The sequence below is a fragment of the Colossoma macropomum genome, unplaced genomic scaffold (assembly GCF_904425465.1).
Source record: "Colossoma macropomum unplaced genomic scaffold, Colossoma_macropomum, whole genome shotgun sequence".
Taxonomy (NCBI): Eukaryota; Metazoa; Chordata; class Actinopteri; order Characiformes; family Serrasalmidae; genus Colossoma; species Colossoma macropomum.
This window is the reverse complement of record NW_023494786.1, coordinates 713,550-736,999: the sequence shown is the minus strand read 5'-3', so window position 1 is coordinate 736,999 and position 23,450 is coordinate 713,550. Positions and strand designations below refer to the sequence as shown.

At 41.7% G+C, this 23,450-nt stretch overlaps 2 protein-coding genes across 2 annotated transcripts in view; both read left to right on the top strand.

Moving 5' to 3' along the window:
* Window positions 1-11,263, top strand: part of LOC118797944 (SR-related and CTD-associated factor 4-like) — a 36,881-nt gene extending 25,618 nt beyond the window's left edge. Inside the window, 2 exon segments of the mRNA XM_036557246.1 lie at window positions 8,691-8,772; window positions 8,911-11,263. Of these exon segments, the coding sequence (XP_036413139.1) occupies window positions 8,691-8,772; window positions 8,911-9,515 (687 nt within the window). The 3' untranslated portion in view covers window positions 9,516-11,263.
* Window positions 11,264-13,787: 2,524 nt separating this feature from the next.
* The window catches only part of tiam1b (TIAM Rac1 associated GEF 1b), a 110,696-nt gene continuing 101,033 nt past the window's right edge, over window positions 13,788-23,450 (top strand). The window contains exon 1 of the mRNA XM_036557165.1: window positions 13,788-13,918. The gene's annotated coding sequence lies outside the window, so the exon portion shown is untranslated. The remainder of the gene's footprint in view (window positions 13,919-23,450) is intronic.

The window sequence follows — 23,450 nt, the reverse complement described above, 5'->3', positions numbered from 1 at the left end:
GTGCTACTACAGTACTGCACTATTACACAACTACAGGAGGCAACTTTGAGTCAGAAGAAGAGATGTTTGGTCACCAAAATGGAGGAGTTGATGTATAAGAATGGTAAGTTTGGTCAGCCACTACCTGTCGTTCGTTGCCACAGCACTTTTGTTCTGTAAATAACTGGCCTTCTAGTAAGCTGGATTTTAAATGGTTTAACTCAGTGATCTACACAGCACTAGCCAAACCGGTCAAACAAGATTTGGCTTCAGACTTAGGTCACTAGTGCCACTGGCTCATTTGAGTCTAATGTGATGTCACCATACAAATGTGTACACGGAAGTCAATGGAAAAACTTAAAATTGCTGATTTAAATACCAATTTAAATATTAATAATAAGTCATTGAAGAGGGCTTAACCATTTAAACGTCTTTAAAGGAGCAAGAAAAGAACAAGCTTCTGTTAAAATGGGAAAAATGAATGTCTGGTCAATGTTGGGTAAGAAATACAGGCTTTTTCATTCGACTGTTTGACAGCAAGCAATGTGACCAACGTCGAGCTGGCTTTTCTGGTTTTCTTCAAAATCCAGATGTACTTTGGATCCATTTTGAATGTTTCAGTCAGTAGCTGTCCTCATTTGCGTGAATCAGTCGTTATACTGCTTAAGAGCATTTTTAATGCAGTTAAACACCACTTAAAATGTATAATTGCAAAAATACAAAGAATTAAAGCAGTAGTGTCAGAAACCACATCGAGTCTAAGGGTTCACACAGCAGGTAGAAGTGGCCCAAATCAAAATGTTTTTTTTTTAAAACGTTGTTTAGAGGTAAACGATGCAGGTCCACTTCCAGAGGGTCCAGTTTTATGTTTTCCAGCATCTCAGGAGCGATCATGATGTTCCAAATGCTGACAGCTGGGTTCATCACCCAGAATGCCTTCGACCTCACTGAAAAAAAAGGGCGTTATCCGGCCACGGCCACTTCTTTGGTTCGCGTCCTTTAACTTCTCTTTGACGTTGCAGCCTCGTTCTCCTACGACCATTTCTTTCGAAAAGCGTCTTCTATTTTTTTTTCCCCGTACTGCGTTGGATTGACGTAAAAGTCTGAATCAAGAAGTCTGATCTGGCTGTTCAGACTGAGTCGCATTGCTGCATATGAAGGTGTTTCAATCGGAACTGAAAATGTCAGATTTGGCCACTTTTACCTGCTGTGTGAACAAAGCCTTAGAGTTTACAGAACAGCTCCTTACAGCTTTATGTTTTTAAGCATGCGGTTAGCACAGCGCTAATTGGTCGGGCATAAACTACCATTACTTGGTCGCTACGTTAGCCACTTAGCCTCAAGCACCAAACATGGGATTGGTGGAACTGTGTAAATTCGATTGTTTGCGGATGTCACAGAGCTCTCTCACCGACTGCCTCAGAGGCAACCTTTAGTACGAAGGAAGACGGAGCGGAGGATCAACTCTGGGTATTGAATGAGAACCGTGGAACCTTCTGAGGGCTGGAGGGCTTTGATCCAGTACGCAGCCTGGCCGCTGAGCTCTTCTGGATGTTTCTGTCATCTCCTCGAAGGAACCAGAGAGTTGGTAAGGCAGAGATTTATTTCGCTCTGGTTGTCGATCACTTCGCTTTGGCCAGCGCTCAGTATGTGGTGTGAACGGACCTGTATCCTCCGACTTTAGAGGGGAGGATGAGTCAATACAGGAGGTGACTTTTCTCAATGATTTAGTTTCTATTAAATCAGCCAAAACCTAAAACACACTGAAAGCTGAGTGCTTTCTGATCTGTTGACGCTGCCATGTTTTCAGTTTCTGCTTGGTTCTCAGGAATCATTTATATGTTCATACAGAAACAAATGTGTTGGAATTTGAACAGAACTTTATTTGCCAGTGGTTTTCAACCGTTGGGTCATTTTTGAGTGAAGAAGATGAAAAATAGTTTCCCTACAGACGTAACAGACGTGTATCAAGGTACTAGAGTATAATGTCGTTTATCTCCAGTTATTAAACACTTACTGTCTGATAGTCGGTAATGCAGTAACAGCTGATATCTGATAATACAAATGAGATGATAAACAAATATGCAATTAGTTCAGATCTGTTGAACTGATGGTCCTCTGTTGTCGTTCAGATTTATGGGTGTAATTTTGACCTGTATGAAGATTAAACATGGGAAATGCAGATGATTCAACCTGGCGAGAGCAGCTGCAGTGAGTGAAGACTACGGCCTGATTCAGTCGTGTTAGAGCACTGAAAATGGTGTACGTGTCCCTGAGGTTCTTTAAGGCTCATTAGAGCTCATGCCAATTACAGCTGTCTCAACAGAAACAGAACCGGATGGAACTTGATTTATTAATATGAATTATTCAGTATCTGCTGTAAATCATTCAGAATCTACTATGAATTATTCAGTATCTGCTGTAAATCATTCAGAATCTACTATGAATTATTCAGTATCTGCTGTAAATCATTCAGAATCTACTATGAATTATTCAGTATCTGCTGTAAATTATTCAGAATCTACTATGAATTATTCAGTATCTGCTGTAAATTATTCAGAATCTACTATGAATTATTCAGTATCTGCTATGATTTATTCAGGAACTACTATGAATTATTCAGTAATTACAATGAATTATTGATTATCTACTGATATTTAGTTTTTATAATGAATTATTCAGCATCTACTATAAATTACTTAGTATTTACAATGAATCATTCAGTGTCTACTATGAATTATTCAGTATCTACTATGAATTATTCAGTAATTACAATGAATTATTCAGTAATTACAATGAATTATTCATTGATTACTATGCATCATTCAGTATCTAGTCTGAATTTTTCAGCATCTGCTGTGATGTATTCAGTCTTTACTGAGTTACTCAGTATGTACTATGAATTACGCGATTATCAAATCATTAATAACTGCTATGATTTATTCAGTGTCCACTATGTGTTGTTCACTATGTGGTATGAATTATTCAGTACTTACTATGGTTTCTGTCTAAAAATTGTTTAGCTGTCCTTTATGTAAGATCAGAATGATCCTATTTAGAATGGCTACTGAACATTGTGCAGACTGCACTGAGCACACAGGCAGACTGTCTTTAATTCATTGAAATATGGCATTTTTAGACGTCTTCATGATGGACGATGTGCATCACGGTATTTAGTTTTTCTGAGGTTTTTCTAAGAGTGAAGAAGCCCCAGTAGTGCCACATTTAAAAACACTGTTAAAAAGTACACATACAGTAATACAGAAACCTGCAGCTTGGTGCTCGTTAAGCACGATATGCTCAGACAAATATAGTGGCATTTAGCACAATAAGAATAAAATATGGTCATACTGCTATATATCCAGGCAGCTGGAGACTGTCTGGACTAAAAAACAGTCATTACCCTGACCGGCCTGTGAGCAGATAAAATAGGCTCCTGTATTTCAGGTCAGTGCTTTGTAAGAAGTGTAGGATGACACTGTACCCTGAGTGAGTGCTGCACCGTCTCTCTAATGCGAATTAAAGGTAGTGAAAAATGCTTTTATTTTGCATTCTGACTAATTGTAGTAGAATCTTTAAAACTGTAACGAATTTCAGAATTTCTCTGTATTTGTCCTCCTTTTGCTTTAACGACAGCGTGAACCCGAGTGCACTCTGATCACGAACAGTGACGAAATCCACCTGAGAGTCGCCTGAACACGAGCTTCACTGGAAGAGATCACGCTAAAAACACTCCGACCTTTTTGTACCAAAGTGTAACATGACCAGTGTCAGATTTGCCTAAAGGGGAATTCCACCAAAATTTCTGCATAATTCAGTGTGTGAGATGTAAACAGAGTGATTCAGAGTGGTTTGGTGTAACATAGTTAGATGTCTTTACAGTGGTGGTGATAGGAACCAGGCGTCGCCATGACTACAACACAAATATAGACATTTTATTTACTATCCAGAACCAACAGTGAACCTACACGAGTCTTCTGAGTTTATATGGAATGGAATGTTGGAATGGAATGTTGATGATGGAAAAATAGTGGAAAATCTGAAGTAATAGGTTTTCTTTGGGGACTATTTTGCCTCACAGTGCCCTGCATGTTATGTATCCCTCCACCATGAATGGAGTTTAAGGCCAAAATCATCTCAAAACTATCATTAAACAGTGTCTCAGTCATCAGGCAGTGAATTCATAACCATTTACTGTAGTAACTTTCTGTGAGGGAGCTTTTAGAGGTGGACGTCTGGTTCCTATCACCACCACTGTGAACAGTTCTGACTCGGTAAGTTTCTCTAGAACAGAGCGCTTCACACCAAACCACTCTGAACCACTCTGTTTACATCTTAACCATATAATTATGCAAGCAATTTTGGAAAAATAGGTGGAGTTTCCCTTCAAATTTGAATAGTGACCTAGAAATAATTCTAAAATGTTCTGCTGTTTATGTCCAGGTTTAAATGAAAACAGTCCCAGATTTTCAGAGTGGTCTTAGGCTTTAGGACCCCACTGTATGTAGTGTAATCAATATGGCTACGTTCCCAAACATTCCTGAAATCCGGGATGTGTATCCATTAAAATGATGCCAAGTAACTGCCTATGGGTAGATCAGTATTACTGCAGGTCAAGCTTTGGGAGAGAATGGGCATCAGTGGCTGCTCATCACTTACCCAGCCTTGTGCAAAAGTTTGGGCACCCCCGATCAGATTATGTTTGTATTTTTTTTCTTTCTTGTTTGTTTTATAGTGTAAATAAGTGAACACATCCTCTACAGAGACACACTTCAGCACATTTTAATGCACAGTTACTGTTTGCAGCTCAAAGTGCTTCACACTTTACAAAGAAGGTTTCAAAATCATGTAAACAGCAAAATAAAAACAACTGAAAGAAGTGCTTGTTTAATAAAAAAGTAATAATACATGAAAAAAAAATATGAACAATTAAACATTCGTATTTAAAGATGTTACAATAAAATAAACGGAAGAAAGAACGAAAAATAAGAACATTAAAATGAATACGATGTGTAATAAAAACGAACAGAGTGCTGAGCTGAATCACACTGTCCGCTGTTCGAGCTGGTGACAGATGATGTCTGACGGATATTAACTGGTAAAGAGTTCCACCACTTTATAATGTCCAGCCCCTCGTTTCTACACTCACTGTCCACTTTATCAGCTCCACTGACCATGTAGATGGGCTTTGTAGTTTTTCAGTTACAGACTGTAGTCCATCTGTTTCTCTGCACCCTGTCCTTCAGTGGTCAGGACCCCCACAGAGCAGGTACTATTTGGGCGATGGGTCATTCTCAGCACTGCAGTAACACTGACGTAGTGGTGGTGTGTTAGTGTGTGTTGTGCTGGTGCGAGTGGAACAGACACAGCAGTGCTGCTGGAGTTTTTAAACACCTCAGCGTCCTGTGGGCAGCGTCCTGTGACCATTGATGAAGGACTGGAGGATGACCAACACAAACTGTGCAGCAGCAGATGAGCTATCGTCTCTGACTTTACATCTACAAGGTGGACTGACAAGGTAGGAGTGTCTAATAGAGTGGACAGTGAGTGGACACAGTGTTTAAAAACTCCAACAGCATTGCTGTGTCTGATCCACTCAGACCAGCACAACACACACTAACACACCACCACCATGTCAGTGTTACTGCAGTACTGAGAATGACCCACCACCCAAATAGTACCTGCTCTGTGGGGGTCCATGGGGGTCCTGACCACTGAAGAACAGGGTGACAGAGTGTGGACGTCACTGATCTGTGTGTGAACTGCAGTCTGATGCAGTGTTTTATCAGCTGGACATGAAGAGATGAATACGAAAGTATCCTCTCCACAGTTTAGCTTGCGTCGTTCTCCTCTGCTCAGCCACAGTGGACAGTGAAATCAGTCAATCAGGAGATGTAGAGTCTGATTTCCTTCACCCCCCCTTTGTTTTCTCACTTATATATCACTCAATATATGAATGAATACAGAAATAAATAAATAAATATGGAAATATTCAGTCTATAGTGTAGCCTAGTTTCATTTTACCTGTTTCTATGTCTGTCTATCTGTCCATCCATATATCTGTCTATCTGTCCATCCATATATCTGTCTGTCTGTCCATTCATATATCTGTCTGTCTGTCCATCCATATATCTCTGTCTGCCCATTCATATATCTCTGTCTGTCTATCTGTCCATCCATATATCTGTCTGTCTGTCCATCCATATATCTGTCTATCTGTCCATCCATATATCTGTCTGTCTGTCCATCCATATATCTCTGTCTGCCCATTCATATATCTCTGTCTGTCTATCTGTCCATCCATATATCTGTCTGTCTGTCCATCCATATATCTCTGTCTGCCCATTCATATATCTGTCTGTCTGTCTATCTGTCATCCATATATCTGTCTATCTCTGTCCATTCATATATCTGTCTGTCTGTCATCCATATATCTGTCTGTCTGTCCATCCGTATATCTGTCCATCTGTTGGTCTGTCCGTCCATATATATGTCTATCTGACCACCCATATATCTGTCTATCTTTCTGTCTAGCATGCCAGAAATTAATTAATAAATTATGTCCATTATGTTCCATCACTAATGTAGCTTCATTATTCCTTATGTTTGTTTATTTACTTACTTGGTTACTAGAAATTAATGAATAAATTAATATGGAAATATTCAGTCCTCAGTGTAGCTCGATTTCCTTTTTGTCCTTTTCTGACAGTCTGTCTGTTTATTTGTTTGTCTGTTTATCTGTCTGTCTGTCTGTCTGTCTGCCATGCCAGAAATTAATTAAATTATTTCAGAAATATCCCATCACTAATGTAGCTTCATTTTTTTTAAATCTATTTATTCATCTGTTTGTTTGTTTACTTACTTGCTTACTTAAACACAAGGCAACCTGGAAATTAATGAGTAAATTAATATGAAAATATTCAGTTCTTATAGGTTATTTATTTATTTAACAATCACACAAGGCAACCTAGAAATCATTTCATAAATTAACATGGAAATACTGTGTCACACTAGACAAACTAGAAATTAATTTGGAGATATTCAGTCACTAATGTAGCTTGATTTTCATGTTTTTGTACATTTATTTTTTTGACCTGAAGATTAATTAATAAAATAATATGTAATATATTAGTCCTTTATGTAGCTTGATTTCCCTTTTGTCTGTTTCGGACAGTCTGTCTGTCCGTCTGTCTGTCTATTTATTTATTTATTTATTTATTTATTTCATTATTGATCTATTAGTCACGCTAGACAAACTGGAAGTTAATTAATTTGTAAATTTCTAGTCCTTAGTGTAGCTTGATTTTTGTTTGTTTGTCCATCTATCCGTCTGTCTTTCTGTCTATCATGCTAGACAAATTGGAAATTAAGTTATTAATCTGGAAATATTGGCTCCTTTATTTATTTATTTATTTATTTATTTGCCACAGTTTGCAAGCTGTAAATAAATGAACAAAATCATTAATTTTGTAAATGTTCCGCCCCTCGTGTAGCTTTATTTTTCTTATTTCATTTTATATATTTTACAGTTTGCCACATTGGATTTTCTGTGATGCCTCTAAAAGTTGGAACATTAGTGGTTCAAATTCAGGTTCTGCTGCTGCTGGTTTTGTTGTTTGAGGCCTTAAAAGAACCGTATCATCCAGAAGGCTGGACAATACTGACCCTAAAATCTGTGTCACCACCGCTGCTCCCGTTTCTTCTCTGCTGGGAGACAAAGTTAAACATTAACCAAGAATAAGAATTTCACAGAGCCCCGAGATCCGTATCTGAACATCAGTATCACTGTGTTTATAAAAACTGACCTTAGACCAGCTCTGAGGGTCAACACTTTGAAATAGTCCTGGAGTCCCATGGGAGTAGTGCTATAAAGGAACCACTAGAGGGCGGTGTTTCACCAGTAGTGCTATAAATGAACCACAAGAGGTCGGTGTTTCACCAGTAATGCTATAAATAAGCCACTGGAGGGCAGTGTTTCACCAGTAGTGCTGTGAATGAACCACTAGAGAGCGGTGTTTCACCAGTGAGGCCTGTGCAGGTGAATGTCAGTCTTCCTTTAAGGTGAGATGATTTGTAGCTTAATATATATAAACAGTAAGTGATATATATATATATATATATATATATATTTATATATATCAGTGTTGGTCACCCACCCTTTTTCACTGAAGAGGGGTATTTTCTCACCAACACAACTGAATGAATAGTTTTATATTCTTTCATTGATTCACCATAAACATTCAGTTGTACTTGTTTCATATTAATCTGATATCGTCTTATTTAAAATTAGATTTGTATGTGAACATTTTGTTTGACTTGTTTATCAGGTGCCTCAGTGTTGGTATCCACACTTCCATGGCAAATGTATTGACATTTTCTGGAGTAATGCACATTGACCACTAGAGGGTGGCGTTTGTCTTTTTCTCTGTAGTCCTGGTGGGGAAATGCTATAGAGTCGCCACTAGAGGGTGGTGTTTGTCTACTGTGTGTATTAAGCGCCCCTTTAGTTCGGCGAAGACATTTATTGATTGTAATAAAGCTGTTTTTAAATCATTGATCTCCAGTAAACTTTTACCACAGGTTCACATGCAGAAAACACTTTGCCTCCCGTTTTAAACTGCAGCCTTTCCGTTCTCTTTCAAAGTACCCTGCAATCCTGTCTTTGTCTAATAATACGCTGTTTTAAGGTTGGTGGTTGTTGTATCTCTCAGGTACCTGCAGTGAGTGTCGATGTGGCCGGGTCTCCTGCTGCCATCACCCCCACCATGATCAGCCCCCCGCACACTCATGCAGGTGGGTAAAATGAGGGGAAATACTGCTTTCTTTCATTCTATCCATCGTTCCTGATTTCTCTGTAGGTTTTTCTTCTTGTTTTTCTTTTCTTTATCACCAACTTTCTCACCCGTTTCTTTCATTTCATGTTAAATTCAGCAGACAAGCTGGAGGCCCCTTCAGCAGAACCCTGTGAAGGTCCTGTGAGCCAGATGGACTCCCCTGAAGCCCCTGTGACCAGCAGCCTGCCTGCTGGAACCCTTCCTGGACCTCTGCAACATCCTCCGGGACCCCTTCCTCCATTCATTCACCCATTCCCAAACAACGTGCGTCCAAACATGCCTCCAGTAAACATGCCCCGTCCAAACATTCCTCGTCCAAACGCACCCCATCCCAATGCGCCCCATCCAAATGTGCCTCACCCAAATATGCCCCCGATGCACATGGCACAGCCAACGATGCCCCAGGGCCCCATGTTTAGAGAGAGACCCCCTGGACCTCCTGGACCCCCTGGACCCATGGGACCCCGTGGACCACGGGGACCCCCAGGCAGGTTCCGGATGCCCATGCCTGGGCCACACGAAGACTTTCCACCCCCAGGTCCTATGGAGGGGGACCACTGGAACCGTGCCCCACTCAGGAACGACTGGAGACACTCTGGGCCAAACAGGGGTCCTGAATGGTTCGAGGAAGGGCCACCGCCATTTAGGCGTGGTGGGTGGGCCCGGGGCGGCCCCCGGGGACGTGGTCACTTTGCTAACTGACCACCTGTCTCAAAGTCTCCCAGACATTTGAAGTTAGGTCTCAGTGAACCTTTCAAAACTGTGTCTACAGAAATAAACGTGTCATAAGAGGTCACGTGTGTCGATAAACGTGATCCCAAAGGTCAGTTTCCACGTTTTTCTACTTGTCCACTGACTGTATCCAGTAAATTAGGTCTCGGTCAACTTTATGAGATTGTCGACATTTCATTGCTAGTGAAATAAGTGTGTCATCCTGAGGTCACGTGTGTCATTGTGAACCTGTCATTGGCACACGTGACCTCAGAGTGATAGGTGGAAAAATCTGCTTTGGAAACTGACCTTTAACCCTCAAACTCTGTCTCACACACTTGAAGCTGGGTGGCTTGAAGTTGCTGCAGAAGCTGCTGTAAAAATATTATTAAAATGGAATTAGCTGAGTTGTTCTGAAATCACGTGTGCCAATGAACGTTACTGGTGGTCAGAGGTCAGTTTCCAGGTTCCTCTGCTTGTCCAAAGACTCCCACAGACTGTTAGTTTCATGTTTGTACTTTGAAAGGCTGTGTAAACGTCATTGCTGTGCAAAGGAGTGTGTTGTTTTGAGGTCACATGTGCTGATGAACGTGATTGTGGGGGTCAAAGGGATGGGCAGGGGCTCGAAACTGGCTCAAAGTTTCGGGCAAAATGGAGAAGTTGCTGTAGAAATATAATTGCTGTGGAGACAAGTGTGAAAAGGTCACGTGTGCCAACAAATGTGAGGACACGCAGAAGAATCTGCTCATAGCGGAAACTGACTGTTAATGTGCAAAAACAGCTCCAGAGACTTGTAAGTGGGTTGAAGTGAGTCCAAATTTGGTCATTTAAATTAAATTTAACGCTATTCTGAGGTCACGTGCGCCAATGAACATGTTTATGGCACACGTGACCTCACATCAAAACCGTATTTTTCTAGTATTTTGAAAAAAAACTTTTGCAACTTTTGGCCTCCGATAACCAGCCCAGAGACTGCTGACATGAAGTTAGGACAACTTAGGGGACGTCTCTGTAGAACTTCCATGGATACGCAGTTGTCATTCTGAGGTCACGTGTGCCAGTCACCATGATTCGACAGGTAGAAATATCTGCCGGCTTTGGACACGGGTCCCTAAAGAATCCCAGAGACTTGAACCCAGCTTACATTTAGGGTGTGATGAAGAACTTGGTGTGGAAACGTCATCGCTTTGGAAAAAACGTGTGAAATTCTGAGGTCACGTGTGCCGACTTGTTTGGTAGAACAACAAAAAAAGACTCTTATTTTGGTTATATGTTCTTTGTTCAAACACGTGACCTTTTAAACTTATATTTGCGGATGATTTTTCTAATTTTTAAGTCAGAAAACTTTCTTTTTTTTTGTGTTGTTTTTCTTAAATAAGTCATTGTCAGATGCACTTTTCATAATTTTTAAACATCTTTTGGGCAAATCCTGGCACTCAAGACTTTATATTGACCCTGTAAAGGTTGACCATGTGCTGTGTCCACTGAAACCTGCCCAGTCCACGATGAAAAAGTGTTCTGAAATGGAGGAAACATTTCTGCTCACAAGCTAATACTGTTTTTGAGGTTGTATATTTTGGGGTTGCATGTTTATATTTACTTTACCCGACTGTTGGGAAGGAGGAGGATCCGGGAAAGCTTGCCTGCTTGGATCGGAAAAGCCATTTGCTTTTTGATCGGTCAGCAGGTTCTCCTCCTGTGAGCTCGCTGTTGATTTTAGTAAACTATTTTTCTACTAATCTGGTCTTTCTGGTCTTCCTTTCAGCTGAATATGAGTGTAATATGTCTGTCAGGCTGGAATCAAATCAAATAAAACAGTAGGTACATTTACAGTAAACTCAGACTTGGTCCTGGCAGGTGTTCGGGTGCAAAAGCGCCCCCTATCTGCAGATTCACCTTCAGATGCTGCTACTTCAACATTACCACACTAGAGGGCACCACAGCGCAACATTTACTACTGACCACTCCAACAGGAGGATGAATGTGTTCAGAGGAAGTTAAACGAATCACATTCAGAGCTTTAATAAGCATCTGAATATTTAACGTGAGTTTCATAGATACTTTATGAAGTGATGATATTTTCTCTCATCTCGTCTGTGCTGAATATGATGAAGTCTCTGTTGGGGATTAAAGAAACCTGACGCAGGTCAGATGGAGGCCGATAAAGGACTTATGGAGGCTTCTGTAAGTGGAGCGTCACCTTCAGTTCGCTTTGTGGAAGGAGTTCCTGCCTCAGCTGAGGTCGGAGTTTAGTCTAAATCAGCACTGAAGGTCTGATAAAAGCAGAACTGAAGGAACTGAACTGAAATCTGAAGCTCAGAGTAAACGGCATTTATACCCGTTTAAAACAAACAAAAAAACTTTTTTCCAGCATTAAAATTCTAACCACTTACCGAAATATGTACAAGTAAGATGAGTTTAGGTGATGATGAAGGAAACGGGGAATAAACCATCATCATCCTCTTCAGCTTCATTATCATCATCATCATCATCATCTTCACCATCATCATCTTCACCATCATCATCTTCATCTTCACCATCACCATCTTCACCATCATCCTCTTCAACTTCATTATCATTTTCACCATCATTATCATCATCTTTATATTCACCATCATCATCTTCATCTTCACCATCATCATCCTCTTCAACTTCATTATCATCATCATTATCATCATCATCTTCACCATCTTCATCTTCACCATCATTATCATCATCTTTATATTCACCATCATCATCTTCATCTTCACCATCATCCTCTTCAACTTCATTATCATCATCTTCACCATCTTCATCTTCACCATCATCACCATCGTCACCATCATCATCCTCTTCAGCTTCATTATCATCATCATCATCATCATCTTCACCATCATTATCATCATCTTTATATTCACCATCATCATCTTCATCTTCACCATCATCATCCTCTTCAACTTCATTATCATCTTCACCATCTTCATCTTCATCATCACCATCTTCACCATCATCATCCTCTTCAACTTCATTATCATCATCATCTTCACCATCTTCATCTTCACCACCATCATCTTCACCATCATCATCTTCACCACCATCATCTTCACCATCATCATCTTCACCATCATTATCATCATCTTTATATTCACCATCATCATCTTCATCTTCACATCATCATCCTCTTCAACTTCATTATCATCTTCACCATCTTCATCTTCACCATCATCACCATCTTCACCATCATCATCCTGTTCAACTTCATTATCATCATCATCTTCACCATCTTTATCTTCACCACCATCATCATCTTCACCATCATCATCTTCACCATCATCATCCTCTTCAACTTCATTATCATCATCATCTTCACCATCATCATCTTCGCCATCTTCACATCACCATCTTCATCTTCACCATCATCATCATCTTCACCATCATCACTATCATCATCTTCACCATCATCTTCGTCTTCACCATCTTCACCACCATCATCATCTTCACCATCATCCTCTCCTCTTCACCTTCATCATTATCATCATCATCACCACCACCACCAATAATAATAATCATCATGATCATCATCCTCCTCCTCTTCATCTTCATCATTACCATCACCACCACCACAATAATAATCATCATGATCATCATCATCCTCCTCTTCATCTTCATCATTACCATCATCATCACCACCACCACCACAATAATAATAATAATAATAATAATAATAATAATAATAATAATAATAATAACCAGCATCTTCATCCTCATCACCACAATTATAATAATAATCATCATCATCATCATCCTTTATCTTTACCACCACCACCACAAGATGATGATGATGATGATTATTATTGTTAATAATAATAATAATGATAATGATAACAACCATCATTATTATTATAATGTTCTTCATCATCTACATCATCATCACCACTATAAAAATACTGATAATAATAATAATAATAATAATCAGCATCATCAGCTACTACTAATAGTACTACTACTAATAATAATCATCATCATCACCAAATATTATTATTATTATTATTATTATTATTGTGGTGGTAATAATGATGAAAATTATTATTATTATTTTCATTATTATTATTATTATTATTATTAGTCCTCGTCTCTCCCAGCAACCACAGCTCTGTAGCACCAACAAGTGCCCTGAGTTGCTGATTGGCTCGCGCTGCTCCCCCGCCCCTCCGCTCGGAGCGCGCGCTGGGCCGGCGGCGCGGATGGAGGGCCGCATTCGCGCGCGCTAACAGGGAGCTATAACGGTCACCGGGGACCGCGGAGTGGAGCGAGCGTGCTCGTGCGTGTGCATATGCGTTCTAGAGCGCGTGTAATTAGCTAGATGCCAGCGAGGCGCGCGGATCCTGGCGGAGGGAGCGCAGCGCGAACATACGGTAAGCAGCACGAGAGCTTCGCCTGTGTGGATGCGTGTGTGTTTCATGAGGCTGAAACTGCCTCCTTACTCGAATGTTCCGCTCCACCTTAAACGGGGCATCAGCTACACGCATGTAAAGTAACAGCTGCGCCATTTAAGGTGGACCGGAGCTTCAGCTTCAGCTGTGTGTGCCTTCCAGTGCGGCAGTGCTGGCTGTGTTGTGATGCTGTTACGCTTTGCCCGGTCACGTACACGTTTTCCTCGAGCGCGTGTCACCGGTGTCACGTCACGTGCGCGTCCAGGGGTTCGGTAGCGGCGCGCGTGTGGTGTGGGTGCTCGTCCAGTGCCAAGGGCACCTCAGCACGGAGGGCTTCTTCCAGTGTTGGTGCGTTGTGTAAGATCCACCTGCAGAGCAGTTGATGCGGTGAAGATACAGCAAATCCATCTGTCAAAGGGGAACCCCACCGACTTTCCAGAATTTCTGCACAATTTAGAGCGGTTTGCTGTGAAATGGTTCAGATGTCTTTACAGTGGTGGTGATAGGAACCAGGGGTTGCCATGACTACAGTACAAATATATACATTTTATTTACTATCCAGAACCACCAGTGAACCTACACGAGTCTTCTGAGTTTATATGGAGTGTTGATGATGGAAAATAGTGGAAAATCTGAAATAATAAGTTTTCTTTGGGGACTATTTTGCCTCACAGTGCCCTGCATGTTATGTATCCCTCCACCATGAATGGAGTTTAAGGCCAAAATCTTCTCAAAACAATGTGTCAGTCATTAAGCAGTGAATTCATAACCATTTCATGTAGTAACTAGTAACTAGTTCTGTGAGGGAGCCTTTAGAGGTGGACGTCTGGTTTCTATCACCACCATTGTGAACAGTTCTGACTCAGTTTCTCTAGAACAGAGCGTTTCACACCAAACCACTCTGAACCACTCTGTTTACATATTAACCACTTAATCACGCAGGAATTTTTTTAAATGGGTGGACTTACCCTTTAAATGATTACATTGACTGTAATGATTATAAAGACTTTGTCTGTTATAGCGGTGCAGCGATTTCAGTGCTGCGTGTGGTCTTTCCTTGTGTTCTCATAGCCGGAAGCTGAAACCAGCAGAGAGTCCGTTTCAAAACAAGTCTCATTTTGTCTCTCACTGTGTGCTCAGGTTCAGGATTGAGCACAACAGCAACTCTAATAGGTTCCTCATCTCATTCATCAGGTAACAGCTCTCTATACACTGTGACTCAGCACTAACTTCATATATCCACTGGTGAAGTTCCCATGCTGGGTCACAGCTGAGTAGTCTGCCTTTTTATTAGAGCTTGGACAAATGTGGCTACAGGTGGCTCTACAAAACCTGGCTTTAGATCACCCAAACCTGGTTCAAACCTTGCCTTTGCTGGCCCAATCTTTGCCTTACTTGGGCCAGACCTGGTTCAAACCTTACCTTAACTGGCCCAAACCTTGCCTTAGCTGGCCAAAACCTGGCCTTAAATGACCAAAACCTGGCTTTAGTTGGAACAAAACCTCGTTGTAACTGGCCCAAAAGGCCTTAGCTGGTCCAAACCTTACCTTAGCTGACCCAAACCTAGTCTAAGCAGTCCCAAACCTGGTTTTAGCTGGCCCAAATTTACTTTAGATGGCCCTCGCCTGGTCTTAGCTGGCCTAAACCTGGCCATAGGTGTCAGAAACCTTTTCCAAACCAAGTCTTAGTAGTCCCAAACCTGGTCTTAGCTGGCCCAAACCTGGACTTAGATGGCCCAAATGCGCAATCCTGGTCTTAGCAGCCCAAAACCTGGTCTTTGCTGGCCCAAACCAGCTCTTAGTAGTCCTAAACCTGGTCTTAGCTAGTCCAAAACAGTTCTTAGTAATCCCAACACAGCTTTTACATCAAACCTGGCCTAGGATGGCCCAAGCTGTCCCAAAACAGCTGTTAGCAGTCCCAAACCTGGTCTTAGCTAGTCCAAAACAGCTCTTAGTAGTCCCAACACAGCTCTTACATCAAACGTCTCCTAGGATGGCCCAAACCTGGTTCAAACATGACAAAGCTGTTCCAGAACAGCTCTTAGCAGTCTTAAACCTGGTCTTAGCTGTCCCACACTTGGTCCAAATCTGGTTTTAGCTGGTCTAAATCAGGTCTTAGTTTGCCCAAACTTGCCTTAGGATGGTCCAAACCTGGTCTCAGCTGTCTCAAACATGCTTATAACTGTCCCAAAACTAGTGTTAGCTCCTCCAAATCTGGTCTAAGCTGGCCCAAACATGCTTTTGGCTGTTGTCAAAAAGTTCTTAGCTGACCCAAGCCTTGTCCTAGGTGGCCCAAACCCGGTCTTAACCGGTCTCTACCTGGTCTTAGCTAACCAAACATGTTCTTAGCTGGCCATGGACCAAATCTGACCCAAGCTGGTTTGAACCTTGGCAAAACTGAGTGGTTCGGTTGGCAGACCCAATATTTTTCATTGGACATCCATCCCTCCATACGTCTGTCCGTGCTGTAGGGTGAAGGTTTCAGTGCTGCGGTCTGATTATACTGTATCTGCTCACGTACTTCATAGCTTTAATCTCTGTGCTGCGGTGGTGGTGCGGGGGGGGAGGGGGGTGTTAAAGTGATGAGTATGATAACAGAGCTGCTGTCTGAGCCGAGTTTGACTTCTTTTCACTCGCTGTGTTAAAACACGCCACTTCACTCCAAACATGCATATTTTACATCCTCTAAACTCCCCACGCTGAATTATTCATACGCGATCCCACGTATGCATAATTGCTTGCATTGTTCATTCTTTTCTCGAACAGGGCCAAAGCAAACAGCACACTCGTGTTTTTTGTATCTCTTTATCTTTTCTTTTCGCTCCTTTCTGTCTGAGGCAGCGTTTAGCATTTATCTTTAATGAGGTCACAGACAGCAAGTCAAAACCACAGCTCCGCAAATCTGCTGAGTCCAGAACCAAAACATCCGAGAGATTAGAACATATTATTATTACGAACATTTGTTTAAGAGCAGCTTTTATTTCACCATGTGGAGAATCTTACGTAGCTCTGAAACTCAGGAACAATGCGCAGAGTATTGAAATAATATGTGTGAAATAATAAACAAAGAATAAACAGATGCAGAAAAGTTATCAATTATTAAGCACCACCCACAAACAGTGTGATTTGAATTCATAAGCAGTGGTACAGTGTGTTGGGTTGGTGACTCTGTTAACCCCTAAAAATCTCAGGCTTATTACAGCATAAGGGTCATCATTTATTAGTAACCACATGGAATACTATACAAACTGGCTGTTATTAAGTTATAGATAAGTGTAGTAGTAGACCTGGCCATTTAAGGGGTTAAGCGTAATCGTCAGCAGTCTGGACATACTGCTTTTTTGCTATATGTTCAATTTGTAATCATGCTAAATTTTGATCGTCCACTGTAGATTCCCAACCTTCTCTTTAAACATCATTCAACTAAATATGTATTAAATGCAGGTGAACTTGAGTATAACATGAGTATAACAGATTCCGCTAAATCTAATTCTAATGTGAATTTCATTCATTTTACTGAATTGAGCCTTAGCTGGCCCAAACTGGGCTTAGATGGCAAGAAACTGGTCTTAGCTGGACCAATCCCGTTGTTAGCTGGCCCAAACCTGGCCTTGGCTGGACCTAAACTGTTCTTAGATCGTCCAAACCTAGTCTTAGCTGACCCAAATCTGGCCTTAGATGGCCCAAACCTGGTCTTAGCTGGCCAAGACATGGGCTTAGATGGCCCAAACCTCTTCTTAGCTGGCCCAAACCCAGCCTTAGCTGGCCCAAACCTGGTCTTAGCTGGCCCAAACCTGGTCTTAGATGACCCAAACCTGATCTTAGCTGGCCAAGACCCAGGCTTAGATGACCCAAACCTGGTCTTAGCTGGCCCAAACCTGGTCTTAGTTGGCCCAAAACTGGCCTTTAGATGACCCAAACCTGGTCTTAGCTGGTCCAAATCTGGCCATAAATGACCCAAACCTCTTCTTAGCTGGCCCAAACCCAGCCGTAGCTGACCCAAACCTGGTCTTAGCTGGCACAAACCTGGTCTTAGCTGGCCCAAACTTGGCCTTAGATGACCCAAACCTGGTCTTAGCTGGCTCAAACCCAGCCTTAACTGACCCAAACCTGGTCTTAGCTGGCACAAACCTGGTCTTAGCTGACCCAAACCTGGCTTAGATGACCCAAACCTGGTCTTAGCTGACCCAAATCTGGCCTTAAATAACCCAATCCTCTTCTTAGCTGACCCAAACCTGGTCTTAGGTGACCCAAACCATACCATAGCTGCCCCAAACCCAGTCTTCGCAGTACCAAACCTGCTCTTAGCTGTCCCAAAACAGATCTTAACCCAAATGTGGTTCAAACCATCATTACATAATACATGATTACACTATAAATTACATGTTACCTGTTGGTCATGAACAGGTTCTGCATTTCTGACTTTCTCTGTGTTTTAATCAAGAAATGGCAAAACCAGCAAAAATGTTTTTTTTTTTCTTTCTGCAAAACAAAGCTGCCCACACAAGAACAACTTTCCATCAGCTTTCCACTCCTACTTATAGACACAACTGTATTGATTGAAAGTTTAGAATCTGCACTTTCCACACAGTTTCTCCACGTTTTTCAGTGAGCTACAGAATAATTCATAGAAAATTACAGCATGCGTTTGGCTGTGGTGATAACTGATGTGATTCTGCGTTTTGTTGTGTTAGAGCTCTGTCCTGTGCTCAGTGGTTGACCAGTCTATTTCTGTTTTTGTACTTGTAGCGGACCTTGAAATATTACGTGAACACTTGAACTGTTAAATGTACCCAGGAGGCAGGTTTTTAAATCTGACTATTTGCTTGAAATAGACTTTTGTGGTGTAACTGTTGTCCCATACATTGTTGGGGGGAGTAGAGCACACATCATGTAGCAGTGCATGCTGGGGGTTGTAGTGCAGCTCATTGTGAAACGGGCTAGTAATAATGGAAAATGAAAATCGTTTTGTGGGCCATATAGTCTTGTTCCACAGGCCTGACTTGTGTTTGACACGTGGGCTTTACGGCATCTAATCAGGCTAATTAGCTACCTTGCTTGCCAGTCAGTTTTCTACACAGAATCAGGTGTAGAATCAGACAAAGCTTTTATTTTTGTCTGTTCAGTGTCAAAATATGAGCAAAAGAACTTCTTCTGAAGTTCTGGGGCTGCTAGCACAAATACTAATGGCGTTAGCGTCTTAACTAGCTTGTGGTGCCTCATGTTGAGCTCTCTACACAGTAATAATTTTAAAAATAGCAGTCAACACACCAGCCTGACACCCTAGTGTAAGATATGGAGCTCTTACTGGTCATTTAGTAGTGTTTGGCAACTTCATCTTCACCAGGAAGAGTGAAAAATTGGATAAATTGTCGTTAGCTTAGCAGTAGGCTAAGTGTTAGCAAACAAAGAGGATCTTCAGTGGGGTTAATGCTGCTTATAGCCGCTCTATGTGCTTTAGAAAGCTGGAAAACAGGAAAAACATCAGTAAAATCCATTACATATTCAGCTACATTTGACATTACAGCCTTAGACACAATCATTTTGCTGTTATTGCCAGTGTTTTGTCTGTTATGTTTGCATTTATTGCAAATTGAGCTGACTGGATGCGAGTTATTCACCCACGAGTAGCCACCCTTCATGTTTCTGATCATTCTGATTTGGTGTACAACATGTCCTCATCTCACCCTCTGTCAATGCCGGAGTGTTCCTTTAATTTATCAGATATCCTCCGTTTCCAGAGCTAAATCGGCGCGGCCGTGCGTGCGCTCGGGGGAGGTAAATAAGCAGATTGCATAAGAGCGTTTGTTTTGGTTGCTGTCAGTGCCGTTTTTGTTCAGACGGCCGTCACAACCCCAGCTGAGCGTCTTGTGAGAATTATCTGCATCTTCGAAAAGAACAAAGGATTCCTTCTTCTATCACTGTGTTTCTGTCTCTCACACACACACACGAGAACACACTGTACAGCGTCCACTCTGAGCTGATGCATAACTCCGAAAGCAAAATCGCTTCTACACTGAATAAAACAGTGAATTTCCTTTATTTACATCTGTACATTCCCTCCATACGAATAAAATACAGATTACAGCAGTGCAATCAAATACAGTACTGCCCAAAGTACGGAAACTGAAAGACACAAGACATCTACCTTGTGTTTCCACTAACTGGCCACTTTATTAGAAACACCCACCTTGCACTTCCACTCACTGGCCATTTTATTAGAAACACCCACCTTGCACTTCCACTCACTGGCCATTTTATTAGAAACACCCCCCTTGTGCTTCCACTAACTGGCCATTTTATTAGAAACACCCATCTTGTGCTTCCACTAACTGGCCACTTTATTAGAAACACCCACCTTGCACTTCCACTCACTGGCCATTTTATTAGAAACACCCACCTTGTGCTTCCACTAACTGGCCACTTTATTAGAAACACCCACCTTGTGCTTCCTCTAACTGGCCACTTTATTAGAAACACCCACCTTGTGCTTCCTCTAACTGGCCATTTTATTAGAAACATCCACCTTGTGCTTCCACTAACAGGCCACTTTATGAGAAACACCCACCTTGCAGTTCCACTCACCGGCCACTTTATTAGAAACACCCACCTTGAGCTTCCACTGACTGGCCACTTTATTAGAAACACCCACCTTGTGCTTCCACTCACTGGCCGCTTTATTAGAAACACCTTGTGCTTCGTAAGGCTTTTTCCAGGACAGTCTAGCTTGTTGAATCTTTTTTGGTTCATCTGAGCAAAACACACACTTTCCAAAGTGTCCATTAGTCCAGCAGCTGTGCGGTCTTTCCCATGGTCATGGTCAGACCTGCCAGCTAATGTGTCTCAGTCTGAAGATTTATTTGAACATTTTGTTGCGTTTATTGGCAGCAGCTTGATTTACGTTGGATGGAATCACTCCCAGTGCTCATGTTAGCAAAACCCATCGGCTTAAACACGCCACACAGGCCAAGCAGAACAGACCCTTTAGCCATGAGACGCCTTTGATCTAATCTTGGGTCTGTTAGTTTTTCCCTTTAATCACTAAAAAAAAAAAAAAGTTTGGCAAAATATCAGATTTACCAACCGCCCCCTCCTTACGCCAAACACAGTGGATCAGCCAGGATGCGTTTGGTGTCTGAAGTTTTCTTCTTTAGGTCAGAAACTTACTTCACACACAGATGCAGACACTTCATGCTACGCAGACATGGTTTGGTGCATCCTCGTGTTTAATTCTGAGCGTTACAGCAGTGGCGCTATAATGACAGCCAAGCCTGACCAAGCTGTCTCGCTTGTCATGCTTTCTCCTGGTCAACTGACCAGGAGTTGGATGAATGTCTTGAAAAAATTGTTTGCTTGTTTACACAAACACATCACTGCTGTCGGAACAAAACCTCGTATCTCCAAAATGGTAACTTTACAGGAAAAGGAAAAAAACCTACTTTACTTATAATGTAGGTCAGTGGAACCGGACGTCTTTCCAAGTCATTTTGTCTGTTTCTTTTGGCTCATTCATCACGAAATTTGCACAAAATGTAAAGACCAACATGCATTTTGAAAATACGTCAAAAACTGAAAAACAACAAAAATGGAGATACAAGGTTGTGTTCCGACAACAGCAGTATATTTTTGCTGTCCAAACCAAAAAAACAAATTTTTCCCCAATTTAGTCGTATCCAATTCCACCCACTAGTTAAGACTCCCCCAATCACACAGTAGCAGCAGCACGAAAGCTAGCATAGGCTTCCTGCTAGACCTGTGGTAACTGCTTCTAATGCTACGTCAATGGACAGCTCAACACGCTTGGAGGAGAACACTAACTGCCAGTTCTGTTATGTCAGCTTACAGACACCTGTGCTAGCTAGCATTGAGTTGGAGGAGGGTAGGGGTGCCATCCTACCCACCCAGAGAGAGCGAGGACAAGTGTGCAGTCTTTCACTCACGGCCACGGACGGCTGTAGCATCACTGGGGATCAGCGATGTCCTGATGATATGGCCAACGCTTAGATGGTTGCACTATTTGGGAGCCCCAGTGATTTAAAAACCTTCTTTGCATGAACTTACATTAAAAGTAAGGAATGTTTTTGCCCTCTACTGCACTCTCAGAAATAAAGGTACTAAACTGTCTCTGGGTCAGTTCCCCTCTTGTCACTGGGGTGGTTCTCTCAAGGGTCCATCTCAGAACCTTTAGTCAGGGAACATAACTGAACCATAACCCACTGAAATGATATGTTCTAAGCTGTACTGACTCCACACACCCCGTCTCGTCTCCAGGACTTTGTTTTACTGTTCTGTTTTAAAACATTCGGTTATGAAAAGGTACAAATACGAACTTTTCACCTGGAAAAACTTATTTAAGGTACAAAAGAGTGAGGATGTGCGTCTGATGAGCCAGTTCTGTGTCTATATTGTTGTCTCTCGCCTCATTATAGCGCAATATGACACATTCTGTTTGACATTAAGTGTGAAAAAAAAAAAATTCACATGGAAAATTTCACGGTCATAGTTCACATCACATATATGCTGCTTAAAATCTCCGCAACCCCAACTTAAAACACCTCCCACGTCCCTTCTGGCCACTTTATTAGAAACCCCTCCCTTGTAGCTCCTTGCTGGATCCTTTGTAACTCCCTGCTGGAGTCTGTTATGCAGACAGAGTTACCCTCCAGTCTCCCAGGGCTGGATGTGATCTCATAACAGGAAAACACATCTGAGGAGAACTTGTTAATCTTTTGGTGCTGGATTATAGTGAAATCCTCTGAATTATCACGTTGTTGAATAGTCAAAATATGAACGTTGCTAACACTGCTGCACACCGAACTGACATCGTAAGACTGACCTCACCTAAATACCCCCACAGACCACCAGGCTCTGTCCAGTGTGGTAGTTTAGAGGCATAGGTAGATAACAGCATTAATGTTCAGCACACTCACTGTCATGCTACATCATTTCTAGCTTGTTCACGTTTAGAGTTCTCATAATTGAGAGGATCCAGTGACATTCTGGGAAATGAAGAGCAAATCATACCAGGTTTGGAACATTTCTGTTTACCACAGGGTGCGATAGCAGTGATTTTCAAAAAAACAGCATTCATTTTTATCATAGAGAAAACATGCTCAGGCCTGGAGTTGCTAATATGGGCATGACGATGACTACAGAACGACCAAACAACTTCGGAGGCCTGCTGACAGTGACTTACATGAACGATGGTAAATTGGAATTACAAAAAAATGTTGGGACTCTGCAGCATCCATGATTTCCAAAAAGAATTTCAGATTTTGATTTGTCGGACCACAGGACACTTTTCCACTTTGCCCCAGTCTGTCTTAAATGAGCTCAGGCCCAGAGAAGGCGGCGGCGTTTCTGGATCCTGTTTATATCTGGTTTCTTCTTTGTGTTTTAGAGTTTTAACTTGTATTTGTGGATGCAGTGATGAACTGTGTTCACAGACAGTGGTTTTCAGAAGTGTTTCTGAGCCCATGCAGTGATTTCCACTACAGAATCATGTCTGTTTTTAA